This window comes from Neolamprologus brichardi, chromosome 7, assembly GCF_056152115.1.
Source record: "Neolamprologus brichardi isolate AB-2024 chromosome 7, ASM5615211v1, whole genome shotgun sequence".
In the NCBI taxonomy this organism is placed as follows: Eukaryota; Metazoa; Chordata; class Actinopteri; order Cichliformes; family Cichlidae; genus Neolamprologus; species Neolamprologus brichardi.
Window position 1 is genome coordinate 4,286,845 of NC_142110.1, and position 15,709 is coordinate 4,302,553.

At 41.1% G+C, this 15,709-nt stretch overlaps 1 protein-coding gene across 1 annotated transcript in view; it reads right to left on the reverse strand.

The window, feature by feature from the left end:
• Nucleotides 1-7,816: 7,816 nt before the first annotated feature.
• Nucleotides 7,817-15,709, reverse strand: part of LOC102797552 (neural-cadherin-like) — a 117,543-nt gene continuing 109,650 nt past the window's right edge. The window contains exons 32-33 of the mRNA XM_087842887.1: nucleotides 10,853-11,007; nucleotides 7,817-8,795 (exon numbers count right to left, since the gene is read on the reverse strand). Of these exons, the coding sequence (XP_087699013.1) occupies nucleotides 8,229-8,795; nucleotides 10,853-11,007 (722 nt within the window). The 3' untranslated portion in view covers nucleotides 7,817-8,228. The remainder of the gene's footprint in view (nucleotides 8,796-10,852; nucleotides 11,008-15,709) is intronic.

Consider the following 15,709-nt stretch of genomic DNA (forward strand, 5'->3'; position numbering starts at 1 on the left):
TGTACATAAGTAAGTATATGTTTAGCGCTTTTACAGCATTCAGAAAACTTGCATTAGGACTATATATCATATCTTTAAGATTAATCTGTCATCTTGCCCTAAAATGTAACAAGATGGTAACAGTTAACATATGAGTGAAAGTAAGAGTAAAGAAAGGAAAATAAAGACTATATTCACTATAATATTCCATTTCTTGGCAATGTTCTGGCTTATCAAGAAATCATGTTTACATGAACGTAGCTAATATTTCGAGGTGTAATGCTCTGAAAAGAAGCTCTAATATTTCCACCTGGCTTTGTTTAAAAAAAACACACACACACATTTGCTTGCTCAGCATTGTTTGTCTGCAGTAATTCATCACGCAGGCTTTGAGCTATTGATGGAGCCAGCATCCTATAGCAGGCCCTTGTCAATGATTCACTCACTAAGCCCATCTGTCAGGCGCCCTCTGCTTCTCCCCCCTCTTCGTCTCAAACACCACTGCTGTTCAGCTCGACCCTCCTCTTCCTCGGTGATGGATGGACAAAGTCCTCGATGGCCGCAAATGGCCGCGTTCAACGCAAGAGCACCTCGCTGATTCGTTTGTTGTGTAATCCTGCCTTGAAAAATTCAGTTAGCTCTTGTCTCAAAGTCACCTGTGGCACAGAACAGAAACCATTTACAAGGCTGGAAGAGAAAGGCTTTGTGGGAAGGTGACTTCTGGAGGTGATTGGTAACTATTTGAGTATTCGCAGCTTAGCTGAGGAGAGTGATCGATAAATCAGCCGCTCTCAGAATCCATCACAATTGTGCCACTAAATGCTCTTAATGCAGTCAGTGATAAACTATGGCCAGAGCGCTTCTGGAAGGATCCGGTGCATCCTTGCAGAGCACATTGCTCGAGCACTGAATCACATGGTGAGGGGATGAAGTAACTCTCTGGGACTGAAAAGAAACCTGAGGATCCTGATGTGAGCACAGATCAGTGGTGTGGGTCAGAGCTCAGGTGTGGCGAAGAGTGCCATCTGTGGGCTGATCATGAGAACTGCATAATGAGATGGGATAAAATCAAACTTTCCTTTTTTTAGTTCATTCTTAATACTTAGGACAGGAGCTGGAAAATGTTAACACGGCAACTGTTTATTGGCTTTCTGGGAAATTTCAACTATATCACAAAAAATGTAAATAAACACTTAATCGTCACATGTTTCTGATTGTTTGGTCAACAACTGACTAGCCTGACACAGGTCAGGTCAGAGGTGTAGGGCCCTAACAGTGCTCCTCTTATTCCTCCTTGCCCAAAGGAGCAGATACTGGTCCTGCTGCTGGCTTGATGTTCACCTACCACCCTGACTATTCTGCTCATGCACTGGCCCATTTGTTGGTATCAAACTGCCCAGACTGTGCTGGGAGACATTCTCGTCACGGCATGAATGAATGCGCCATCCCAGGGGAGCTATTCAACCTGTGCAAGTTGATTGGGCCCCATGTGCCAACTCATGCTATCAGTAGTGACAAGAACACTAGGAAAAAGTCAGGAGGGATAAGGAGAAAGTAATGGTCTGTGGTCCAAACTCGCATAACTGTTGACTTTTTGAGGGTTGCCTTCCTGTTGCCTCTAATATGTCGTCAGATTAATTTGCACCTAAGCAGATAAAATAGATTCAAGCAGTTTATCCTTAACAACTAGACCAACTCGATTAAACGTTTAACCGACTTTTAGTTATACTGTGACGATCAACTGTTTCCAAAATGTTTACTTAACTTTTTTCAGAGCAGTGCACAGGATATACTCCAAAACTAACTGCAACACATGCACACTAACATCGAATATAATACTGGGTTAGTGCAACATACATTTAGTTTTTTAAATTTATTTAATTTAAAATCTCGGTATGGTAGAAAGTCCGGAAACATGAGGAAAATCCAAAGCAGAGAGTTGAAACAGAGCTCAGTTTAGTTTCAGTTTAGTTTAAAAGTGTTTAGCTCTATTTAAAAAAACAAAAACAGGGGATCCTCAGCCCTTCCCATGAAGGTGTCACGGATGCCCCTCCGGTGGTCCTCCTTGGGCTCTCGCACTCTGGGGCCTCTGGATGTCTGGGGCCTGGATCTCCTCCATGCCTGCTTCATGCCCTGGGGGGCGGGGCTATGGCTCTCTACATCCTCTTGCAGACCATTACATGGGGAAACCATTTGAATACAAGCGCGCCGATCCACACAGGTGTGCACACGGGTGTTCACTGTTCGTAGACTTAAATCACACCTTTCTTGGCTGCTACTTCAAAGCACATTGTGCGCTGTCTGTCCTGCGTGCTGCACAACAACATTCAATATTTAGTATTTACTGCTGTTTACACTTAGCTAGATTAATGCGATGGTGTTGTGTTTAGTATGTTGCTTTGTTTTTTTTTGCTTGTTTTCTCGTCTTTTTCTCTCAACAGGTGATCCAGGAGATTTTTTCCCCCCTTTCTCACTGTCCCTCTCCCCTTCTGTTTTTCTTTTCCTTCCTCTTTCTGTCTCCCTTTCCTATCCCTCACTCATGTCTGTCCTGTCTGTAACAACTGAAAATAAAATAAAATAAATAATAAAAACAAAGGTCGATCAAATGGACCAATACGGCAATGCCATGATGATCCATTTGGCAAAATAAATCCATTGGGTATCCTTGTTGGTCTTCAGACAACAATTCTGACGGCTAAAGAACCAAATGGGACAGACAAAAAAAACAACAAAAAAAAAACAACAACAAAAGGAAACTATGATTCAGAGGAAAACATATTACAGTGGAACAGATTTATTCAACCGCCCCAGTTTCATTAAACACTGAAGCACCGTGAGCAGCTTTGGTGTTGACAAACAGACAAAAACTAAAATTAAAACCTTTGCTGCATATTTTTTTTATGTATTTCAAATTTGTGTGCTACATTTTTTAACACCTGCCTTTACATTTCTGTTTAAATAGTTACCTGTGCTAGATTTGGACTATTCTCCCAGCTGTTTTAATGGGGAAGATTAAAGATCTTTAAATATTTACAGAGATTCCCTTAGTACTGATCTTGTTTTCAGCAGTATGACTACCTCTATCTATCAGTTAGTCTATCGCCAATACACAACTATACACAAATCTTTCAAATAGTGTTGAAACTGATTCATCGACCATATCTCAGGTTAAGTACAAACTAATTGATCTCTAATTCTTCTCGTTCACTCCACTTATTTGTTAACGATATTGTTGCAGTGTGCAGTGATTAATTGATGCCATACATGGTGCATTTACAGTAAGAACCATGTCAGCAAACCTCTGGCAAAAGCAGGTTTCCTTTCCATCCATTTAAAAACAAAAGACTGTGAGGTGAAGCATAGTTGCTGCATCTCCAGCTGTGCAGAGATCACCGCAGCTTTCACTCACCCTCTGAGAGCCCGGGCCCTCAGCAGTGACCCCCCTCACATCAAACTTGACTGCTCATGTCCTGTCTGCATGCCGAGTTGTCGTGTAGGCTGTGTCGCTCTGTCACAAGACATGTCCCACATTTGCAGCCGCCACCGTTGGCCAGCAGGATGAGAGCGTCTGTCAGGAGAGCTGACACGCATGCCACTTTACTGGGCGACTGACAGAGGGCCACGCCACACTGTCACTTCTTCCAGATCTATTGCCTGAGGATAAACACGGACACACACACACACACATACAAAGAGACTCACACATGTTAATAACACAAGAGTAAACAGAGTTGGAATCTCAGAGAGTGACTGACTGACAGGCTGACTGGGTGACCGACCAGGGCTGAGGAAGCTGGAGCACCGTGTCACCCCTCATTCTTACAATCTCCAGCTGTCACATCAAACACTCTGCTCCTGTGTTGCTCCTCCTACATACTCAACTCCACCACCTTCTCCCGTCCCCTACCTTACGTACTGATATCTCATCAGAAATATTTACTGCAGCGCTAAAGGACTCACAGTCCCAGCATGTTAGCCTTCATGTGTACTTTTTAAAACATCATTTATAGTACATGGCTGTTGCTTATATGGTTCCTCCTCCTATTCATTCTGTTGGATCTGTGGGGTGTTAATAGTTAACTTACAGACTTATGAACAGTGTTGGGAAGGTTACTTTTAAAATGTATTCCATTACAGATTACAGAATACATGCCCCAAAATGTATTCTGTAACGTATTCCGTTACGTTACTCAATGAGAGTAACGTATTCTGAATACTTTGGATTACTTAATATATTATCATGCTGTTTACAACTACATGAATGTACTATTGCTGTGATTTATTACTGTTACTGAAGGTCCGCGGCTCCGAACCGTAGTAAAGGGACCTCTGGCTAATACGGTGCATTCGTGTTGGGCTAGTAGCTGAAAACTAGCTTTACTTTGTTGTCTGGGTCAACTTTGCTAGCTAGAGACAGAGAGAGGCGTTGAAAGGCTGCTCCAACGGAACTTATTGTTTTTGGAGGAAAACACGAACACGGTGTACAGTCGAGTCTTAATAGCTTACTTACAACTGGGCTCGTCAGGCTCTCTTCTTGGCTGCAGTGGTTATTATTATATTTACATGCTTCCAGCTCCCGTTTTTGCTCCATGACAGCTCGTACTTTTCCTTTTTCTCCCTCCCTCGCTCACAGACACATAACGTGTATGGCAGTCCATTCTCCCTGCAGCACGGACTACACTGCCTATGATGCTACATTCTTTAGAGCTATACCTGTAGCATTCTGCCTATTAGCTTAGCACAACAACAACAAAAAGGCCTCTGTCACCCAGGAAACACGCAGAGAGAGAGCGTCACCCTGTAACCATGGCAACCGTAACGCTGCCACCTGGAGCAACAGAACGTAGCTGTCAAACAAAACCCAAACAGGCCTGACCCTTCACAATATGAAACAGGGAAGTACCACCTGTAATCCATTTATTTCAACAAAGTAACTGTATTCTAAATACCACCTTTTTAAACGGTAACTGTAACGGAATACAGTTACTCATATTTTGTATTTTAAATACGTAACGGCGGTACATGTATTCCGTTACTCCCCAACACTGCTTATGAAAGGGTTGATTTTACTTTCCAGTATGAGTCCCATTACTTTAATATTACTCCATAACACATGTAAGTGTTCTGAGACCAAATGTTGCAGTTTTCTTTTATCCTTTTTATTTATTTTTGCTTGATCTAAGGAACAGCTGCTCAGCACTTCGATTTAGTGTTAAAAGACATGCTGAATGTGTTTTGACACTGTCTTGTTAAAAAAAGGAAGTGAGGCCCTCCATAGGAAGCTGTCACCCTGATGGCAGCATCTTCACATATTACTTATATTTATCATTCGTTATTATTGGGGTCTTCACAGGTGTGCAAGTTCTCCATACTGTGCCGACTAATGTGCACTTTACCATCACGGATGCTGGCTTTTAAACTCTGCGTTCATGTCAACACTTTCCACTTCACAATTGAAGACAGTGAGCATATTTCTGTATGCATTTTTGGGGGGATTGTATTGTTTTAATTTGCATCTGTGGTGACAAACTTTATTCACTTGCAGCAGTTTTCAGATATGTGCCTGAATTCATCCAGGCTTCCACTTTAGGTGTCATGGTGGTGCAGTATGTAGCATCTCTCAGCAAGAAGGTCCTGGGTTTGAATCCTTCTGTGTGGAATTTGCATGTTCTCTCTGGGTATTCTGGCTTCTTCCCACTGTCCAAAGACATGCATGTTCGATTAATTGCTGATTCTAAATCGGCTGTAAGCGTGAATTATTTTCTCTCTCTCTGTTTTAGCCTTGTGACAGACTGGCTACCTGTCCAGGGTGTACCCTTCCTCTCCCCCCATGATATGCTGGGAAAGAAACCCCCAGTGACTTTCAGGTCCACAGGAATATTTTAAATGTTTTTTATGTGATCCTTTATGCAGGTAGACACGATCCTTTTCAAAGAACCCCACAAAACATTTTAGTTTAAAAAAAAAACACTTTGCTCCAAAAAAGGGGGAAAAAACACTCAATGCCCTCCCCCAACCCAAAATAAATAAATATTCAAATCATATACATAAATGTAAGCAACAATTGTTGAATTTAGCCCCTCCATTGGTTATACAGCTGGTTATACTGGTAATTTCTGCATCGTAAATGCCTTATGTACACACTTTGTGTTCATTTTGTCTGTAATGCTTCTTTGTTATTAGTAAAGAAATTATTTCAATGAAGCTTTTGTTTCTTTTTCTTTTAGTGTGTGTGTGTGTGTCGTATTTTTACTCAAAGTAAATCTGGATACACTGTCTGAAATTTGCAATAGGAACATATGACTCTAATAGATTTTGTAGTACTTAAGCCCCTCATTGCTGGCTCTCCACTCATTTGCTGTGGTTTTCATTTGTAAAAGCCCCTCAGGCGCTGTTGTAGTTGCACCATGGGACTGCTGTGGTACAGTACGTGGAACAACAGTGCCCTCTAATGGCTGAAAGCTAAATTACGTCCATTGAAATAATTAATGGAAAGATAATGTTGTTGTTTTTTGGTAAAGTAAATAAATAAAAACAAAATAAAAAAGTAGTTTTGGGAGCAAAGGAACATTTTTAAAAAACATTTTCAGTCTCAAACAAAACCTATAGGGATATCGCATCTGTTCAACAGTGGGCACCAACACTGAGGTGCTTGGAGACTTGGAAGTTAATTTGTGATGATAAAAATTGCTGAAAGAGGGTCAGAAGCCAAGTTCTATTTAGCTTTTTTTAAATCCAAAATTATCTGGTAATGATATTTAACTGTCTAAGTGGGTATACTTATTTAAATACTGAAGGAGTGAAACTGAAATGTTTACATTTACACTTATCGTGCACACAATACTTGAGCGACTTTTAATAAGTGGAATATTATCAGGGCTAAACTGTGAATCATGATCCCAAAATAGAAATACCCATTCCTCAGAAATCAACCTGCGTGCTCTGCAGAAATGAACTGAATCTGAAACCACAGCTCAAACTGAAAATAATGAGATGTTGTTTATAGGAAAAGTGGTGCCAGTAGCCTGCCAATAGATGGCAGTGTGCATTCACGCAATGCATTTATCTTAGACACGAGTGAACAAAAGTAGAGCAAGTGTAATTTAGTAATAATAATATTAACACAGAGAAAAACATGTAGATGACACGTATGTAACATGCAACAATGATCTTTAAGTTTAGGCAGAGATATCCGGTGTTTCGTGTGTCTGGTTCGCTGGTTTCAGACTGACTACAAAACGAATAAAGCTTTTTAGACACCTACGGGGAGTCAAACCCGCCCTCTGAACCTCTCATATCTCTTTGCATGATGCATTATGTAGGTGTGCCGACAGACAGGAACATCAGGCCCAAGCAGCAGCTCTGCGCGCTTCCCCAGCGGCTCGCACCAGTGTCACAGTTGTTTAACTCCAGTAATGCAGGCCAATTAAGTATGATGTAGGGCTGCCTGCTGGGACCCCCGCACTTTGAGTTCTGGAGACTCCCAGAAGCTCAGGTCAGGAGGCTATAGGCTGTGGACATGAATGATTAATCCTGAAATTGACTTTGTTTTTCTCATCAGAGGCCTCAGTTGCTGGTAATAGTTAGCTGAATAAGACAAGAACAGCTGTTCCAGCCTCATCATCTAAATATAACCTGGATATAATATAATCAGATCGTACCTACGTGTTACTTCAGTGATGATGAAGGTTAGCTTCCACTTCAAACGCTGAAAACTTGAGCATCACCAATTATGAACTCGTATTCGAATGAGAGCAACTTTGAAATATTATCAAAGATATTCATTTATTGAAAAGGAAATAGATAATACAAATGAAACAAAATTGTTTTTTTTCACATAATTAATTTCATGAGTCATTGACAGCAACAGAAAAGTTATCTCACAGGAAACTCATTTGGAGTCTTGCTTTCAGACGTTACTCTTATGAGTTTTATGACATGAGTAGTTTTGACACAGAGTGCTTCCAAAAAGTGCTTTCTGCAGAGTAAATACTGTACAGTGCAATGCCGAGTAAACAATACATCACATCTGATCATTCATTGGTAAACATGGTTCATATCAAAGAACAGAAATGTTCAAAGTTTCATCAATACAGTACATTTATAGCAGACTTCACAGACCCCAAACCTCCCAGTCTCAAAGTATATCACATTTAATTATCTCCCTTTGGATTTCAACCAGCGACTTTTGATTCCCGTTGCTTTTTTTCTCTCTCGCAACTTTCAGTTCTGTTTCTGTGAGTGCAACCTCATCCGCTTTTCTCGCAGTTCGGCTGCCCCCTGCTCTCCTTCAGTTTGTCTCTCTGGCCCTCCGGAGTCTTGGAGTCTCTTCTTAAATCGCTAACCACAGCTCGGAGGTTTTTGAACCTGTCCAGCCGCGTGCTCGGGGCTGCCTGGAGTCTGACTTCTGAACCCTGAGTTGCACTTAGGGAGCTGAGAGAGCGCACACCCGCGAGGCCGCGCTCCTTTCCTGCAGGACGCCGTGGTGTGGTCATAGTGCCGAGATCCTCAGGGCGATCCATGTCTCTGATGACCTCACAAAGGTAGCGGGCCAAGTCCTGGCTGGAGAAGGACAGGGTTTTCTGGGAGCGGCGGAAGGTCAGAGGGGACGGCAAGGTTTCTGTCTCTGACGGAGGAATTGCCAGACGTAGAGCAATTGCGGCACTGCCATTTCCATTAGACGTGCCGTTCTTGTTGTTGTCCTGGGCAGGCTTAGTCTGCGGGTAGGAGATGATGCTTTGAGGATAACTATATCGGAGTGACTGCGCTGGGCTTGGCTGGAGGGAGCGCTGCAGCTCCACCATGTTAAAGGCATTCTGAGAGACCAACACAGAGAGAAGAAGGGAAGGAAAAGAAAGAAGAGAAGAAAAGATCCGGTTTTCCTCTTGTGTAATCTTTTTTGGGAGTTTAAGAGATAATGAAAAACAGCACTGGCACACCACATTAATCTGAGCCGTGCAGCTCAGCTAATGCCTCTGCTAGCTAATTAACCCATTCCTAAGACTGAGACAAAGATCCAGCATGTAAGAAGAGACGTTGGCAACAACATGACCATCGATCAGCCAAGTAATTAATTATCTAATTGCAGAAAGATGAAACTGCTACTACAAGCGCTATTAAAACTGAGGCGTTAACAGCTATTGGTATCTACGTTCTTAATTTCTGCTAATTGACTCACAATTCCATATTCCAGGCAATTTGCGGTTCCAAAAAATAGTTTGTGAATTGACACTAACAAGATTTCTTGACTAGTGACTCATACGATGTGGCTGAATCTTTATCTAGGTCACGATTATACAAAATAATAAACCACAACACTAAAAAAAACAACAATCTGAGGATAAAACACAAATTTTGAGCTCCTCATTTCTAAGAAACATAAATTAGTCAAAGCACAGGCTTGGGGAAAAAAAAGTGAACCTCTGTTCTGATTTCTTCAAATATTCTTTCAAATTTTTGCTGTCAGGTTCTCCAATTAAGAAAATATCACTCAAAAAAAATGGGACTGACATGTACAGGTGTTTGCTACAAGAAAAACACCGAATAAGTGCTGCTGCTGGAAGCACACTACAAAGAAAATTACAGCTCTCCAAAAAGACACTGCACCATCTCCCAAGTCTAGAGCTGCACCTGTGCATATAAATGCTCCACAACATTTTTACCACAGTTTTTAAGATAAAAAACATTATAAAAAAAAGGACTGGACACCAACACTGAAACTACGTCCCAGCTGTGAGGTACAAAGGAGGGAACATCCTGTTTGGAAGTGTTATTCCATCGAGCGCCTGAACGGTGAATTAAAAATGATGCCAAGATTTCTTTTAAATCGAATGTCAGGGCAGCGGCACTAAACGAAGCTTAAGTGATGATGGGATGATCCAAAGCACACACACAAAATCTAAAACCGAATTATTTAGAAAAGAAGTCTGAAATATTGAAAATTGACGATCTAGTGAAATTTCAAACAGCACAAATTCTATTCAAAGCAAAAAATAAAGAACTGCCAGGTAATATTCAGAGTATGTTTTTTTTGAAAGAAGGAAGTTATAATTTAAGGGTTTTTGTAACTTCAAAACAATGAAGGTACGTACTACAAGAAAAGGCTTTTGTGTTTCTGTTCATGGAGTGAAACTATGGAACAGTCTGAATATGGAATTAAAGCAACGTCCAAACATAAAACTGTTCAAAAAGAGTTATAAAAATATGATCTTTTCAAACTATAAAGAAAAGGAAAATATTTAAATTAAGTGAATGTCTCTATTTAAAAAAAACAAACAAAAAAACCCAAAACAACTCATGATGTGATATTATAGTATATAGTATATCAGAAATCTGTTCACTGTTTTTATTACAAATTATATCAGTAAGGAAGCTGACTAAATATTAACTGATAATTTATGGCAAAGGGGTGGGAATAAATAAGTGTTTACTTCTTCCCTTTCAACATGTAAATTAATAATTTTTTTTGTATGTAATTTGTACAGTATTTTTTTTTCTTTCTTATTTTCTTTTCTAAATGTACTTGTATATTGTTCACACGTTGAAATAAATTACTAATCAATCAAATTACTAATCAAAAGAAGAAAAATCAGGTTTTGGAAAGACTTGATCTTGGACATCACAAACTCACGCATAACATGGTTGTTGCTGCTAAAGGAGAATAAATACTTCCCTAAATTCAACTGCTTTATCTTGCAAATGTAGTTTTTTATCTCAAAACACCAACAAATATTCTCCGTCCAGTGTTGATGTTTCATTTCAGTTCATATATACTTTAAAATAATATATCTTAATGGAAATAAGAACTTAAATAAGTACTCTGTGTAAGTTTGGTTGTTATTTACTCTCTGTGTCAGAATGCATTTACGTTTACCTGATCTTGCTCTCCTCCACCTTCCTCGTCGTAGTTGAGCACGTTCTCTCGGATGTCCTCCCACTCGCCGTGATGCGCAGACACATGGTACACGCCCTCCTTTAGGCCCTTGTGTCTCCTCCAGCAGGAGTAGAGAAACAGGCCCAGCATCAACACTGAGGGGTGCCAGAGAGCAGGTTAACGCAGCACTGTCACATAATTAGCATGAACTCCTGAGCTGAAAAAGCCCGGCTTCGGCTGCATATGTAATCTACAAAGTTAGGAAATACTCGACTGCAGTCAGGATATAATTTAATTACAAATAAATAAGTAACGCAGACTCATAATACATGACTGTAAATGCATTTTGCATCACACTGACTTGTCCCGTACGGCCTGTTAGCTGCACTGACTACAGTTAGGACATACTAATAAAACATACGTGCAAACCGAGGCACCACCTTTCCACCTATATTCCCTTTGATGTTGCCTCTCTGTTTCCTGTCTTATCAAAGACCGCAGTTCCTCAGAAACCTATTAACTGAATTTGTACTCCTCCCAGCTTAAACTCAAAGCCTCAGTGGCTCGGCAGAACTCTGAGAGGAATGCAGCGGGAGCCGAAAAAGAAAGGTCCTAAAGCATACACATCAATCACAGCTATTGTGTGCTGAATTATACAACATGCTGGACTGACCTTTAAAGTCCATTAATCTCAACCAATATTTTTCTCCCATCTGCCATCCTTCTCTTTCTCTTTTTTCCTTTTCTCACTATCTGTTTTTACTAGTTCGCAACTTGACTCCCCCTTTTTATCTGTGTACATTTTTTTGGTCTCTATATATTGGCGCTTGCCTCAGTCTTTCCTTTTTCCATTCCTCACTCATTAAGTCTCTCAGTGTTCCTGTTTTTCAGTCCCTCCCTGGCCTCTGCCTGGCCTTGGCTTTTATCTCTCACATGAGATGGGATCCATTTCAACTAGAATAGTTTATATGGTGCGAGTCAAGTATCAGTTTAATTGGAAATCTTCGGAGAAATGCGGGGTAATCACATTAGTCTGGATTTTTCGAGTAATTGCTTCGAAAGAGAATAATGCGCCGACGACTCATCGGGGGTCACGCTAAAAGGTACTCGCAAACAAAGACGAAAACAAGCCCCGCGAGCTAATCTCCACCGACTTCTTATTTCTTCTGCTACACTTTTCTGCTTCTGTTCTGCACTCGTGTTAGATAGAAAAATAGAGTCTGCAAGCATCCCCCTCCCTCGATCCTCAGCTGACCCTCCTCAGTATGGGGTAGAGGGGAGAGCGGTATTGATCAGCTGACCTGGCTCCTTCACTGTTACGCCAGAGTACCCTTGCAGAAAACATCAGAATTTTGATAAGGCCCGGCACCGACCAGACGGCAGCTTGAGGCCCTCGCCTCGAGAATTACCTGCTCTGAGGTGCTGCCTGCAGGCCCGCGCTCAACCCTCGAAATCACCCGAATTGATATGAAAGGAATCTCTGGAGGGGAGGAGTTCGATACGCAGCGCAGTGGAGCTTAAGAACACTCCCTCCATCACACAAACACACAACTGCTAACAGGTAAACACTGACCACACCGCCCACCCACACACACCGAGGCTGCCTTCCCCCCCTACACCTGCAGCCACTACTGCCTCAAGTTATATGGGTGTGTGCAGCTAGACTCCAGCGAGATCAATATCACTCAGGGTGGAGAACAACCATCGCACTCATTCATCAATCCATAACACCACTGCTGCCTCTTTGCCCTCTAACCATTACTATGACCGAGGTATTATGATGTTAGCCTCGATCGGACCGTGCGTTATGAATGAGTGTGGCGTAAACGACAACAGAGCCTGATCAAAACACTTAACCGTTTCGCTGTAGCTCCAGTCTGAGGTTAACGAGGGAAAAATGAGCTCCGAGACAGATGAAACATCAGCGGAAGACGAGGGAGAAAAGAAAAGTGACGACCGAGCAGAAGGAAATGAGACAGGTGAGAGATGAGAAGGAGTTGGGAAAAAATAATTTATTTATAAAAGTTTCAGGGGATGAAAAGGACAGGCACTTTACAAGATCGTTTGGCAGCCAGAGCGCATATGGGGAGCTAATTTCTGCTATTCATCAAGAAACAGAACGTCAGATCTGATGCTGGATTAATGAGGATTGGTCAGACATTGGCTCATCTGGCTCTGTCAATAACGCACACTGTGATGGCTTATGTAAAACTTAATAATGAATGATCATTTTAACTTTTAATGCATGTCGAGGCAGAGTTGGAGTCCCCCTTTAATTTAGCACCCAGCTAGTGGTCTCACTTAGCGCAGAGAGCGTGCTGTATGCGAGTGTGTTGTTGTGGTGACGGGGGTCATCATTAAACAACTACATACAGTACAAACAGCTGTTCTCTGACTCAAAAACTAGATTCATTTTGCTTCCACTTCCAAGACTTATTTTAGTTTATAGCGTGTGGTTTTTTTAAGGTGCGAAAATGTAATTACGCTCACCAAAGAGCGCTACTCTAATCTGAATTGCATTAAGGAACAGTTTGTAATTCTTGGTGAGGTGAAAAGTTTGAGCCTTGAATATAAATGCCTCGGCTGCAACAGTGGACAAGCTATTTCAAATGGACTTCTTTTAGTTAGCATGCAAGCAACACGTGAATTTTCATGATAGATGCCGAGGCCACACTTCATCATCTTTGAATTCATTATCAAATATTGAAGACTGCTTTGTATGTTTCACTCTCGTGTGTCAGAATAACTGATGTCCCAATACTAGCCACATGCCCTGGAGGGAACACGAAGTTAGTTATAGAGGCAGGGACGGTGTATTGAATTGCCCGAGCGTTTTATAAGCCTGTATGTGACAGAACGACTCATAAATAGCAACGTGGCGCTATAGAGAGAAGCGACTGCTGCTACATACACACACGGGCTTGTGTTTAGCTTTGTGAGTAGCAGAAACAAACACAGTTCCTTAGTTAGAAACCCTTAAAGTAATGCCATTAACTCATTCCTTTCCTAAACATTAACCATGAGTTAATGCAATCGTCCTTCTTTTTTGACACAATCGGCGAGATATCAATGCATACGCATTTAAAAAGGCCCCGCTGGCAGCAGATGTGGGAAGATATTGAATCTTGATTCTATTAGATCTTAACACAGCTTATGAGACCATCAACCATGCAGCTTTATTAGACTGCTTATACAAGCGGGCCAATGTCATCAGTACTTAACTGCTTCAAGTCTAGAGCTGAAACATTAGTTGAATAATGAATTTGTTGATCAGTTCTGATGGCTGATCAAGCTGTTTGCCCGGTTCGTTTTAGCCTCTGTCGATTGATGTTATGTATTTTCAGCTTCTGCCATTTCATAGAGTAAATAATCAGTTTATGATTGACAAAGAAAACAAACACAATGTTACCAATACTCAAATTATCTTGAGTCTTTTCTTTAAAAAGAATCACTCTGAATGTTCTTTTGTGTTTCTTTATAGGCTTCATACTAGTCTAGTGATAGAAAGGAATTAAATTATCTGCCATTCGAAACAGACTCGCACTTCTTCTGGAGACAAAAGGTGTAGTTTTCATTCATTCATTTCACCTTTAAAACTGATCATCACTGAACGTTTCTGCACCATAACAAAACAAATGCATATTTTCTGTTTTTACAGACATTTGTTTTGACTATTACATGGCTAGGAAAGGTTTTCCATATATGTATTTATACAGCCCCAATTTAATAATGCATGTACTCAGGCATCAATCACAAACATGAAAATGTCAGAACGAAGCAGCTCAGTTCTCAACAGGCACAAAGAAAAGCCAGCATCGCCCTCATCTTATGATTATTGATTTTACGATCCTGCTCCTCACATACAAAGCAGTCAGTGGCTCTTCTCTGGTATACATTTTTAAACTTATGACCCCTCAAATGTCAGAGCGCAACCACAGATCACCAGATGAGTCTTCAAAGGGAAGGTCTTTCAATGAAGGCTCACACACTTCATCACCCAAACCTTGACAAGTCTGTCTTTCTCTTAAAATATTTTCTAAAACCTAAGATTTTGAGGTTACGTGATCATTTTTTCCAGTATCAGTGTAATTAAAGTATAATATTGCTCATATTTTGAATCTTTTATATGACATGTGTAACTGTAGGGTTAGGTTGTATGTAGAGATGGGTATCGTTTAGGTTTTATCCGATACCGGTGCCAAACCGGTACTTTTGAAACGGTGCCGGTGCTTAAACGGTGCTCAAACCGGTGCTTAAAGAATGGAGAACACAAAATTGGTCCAAAAACCTCTCATGTTCAGCTGTTTTTTTGTAAAAAGATAACAATGTTAGCCTTTTCTGCAGCTATGGGACACATATGGTATCACTCTTGGCTGGAAGCAGCTTAAACAATGGAAAAAACACAAACTTTGTCCAAACACCTCTCATGTTTAACTGTTTTCCACTTTTTCTTTGGTCATTTTAGCCTTTTTGGCCAGGGTGAAGGGAGTATCTGCCATCAAACAAGAAGACAGCCGCATGTAGCTATGATGATGTTTGCTAGTTCACCTTACATGCATTAATGTAATAACATGGTTAGCCTACTCAACGTAAATTACACACGAACAACATTAAGCTACTCACGCAGAGAAGAACGGCTGCTGCTGCATCATCATCCTCATCATTTCTGCTACACTGGCAGGGCTAGGGGCCAGGACTCTCCTCTTCGGGTTTTTGGGGGATGTTGCTAACTCCGGGTCTGATAACAGGCACCACACCCGCAGTAGATGTGCTCGGTGTGAGGTCTCGCAGCAAGCTATCAAATACGGCGCATTTCTCGGCTTTTAAAAAAAAGCGCTATGCGTCGCCAGGTGTTTC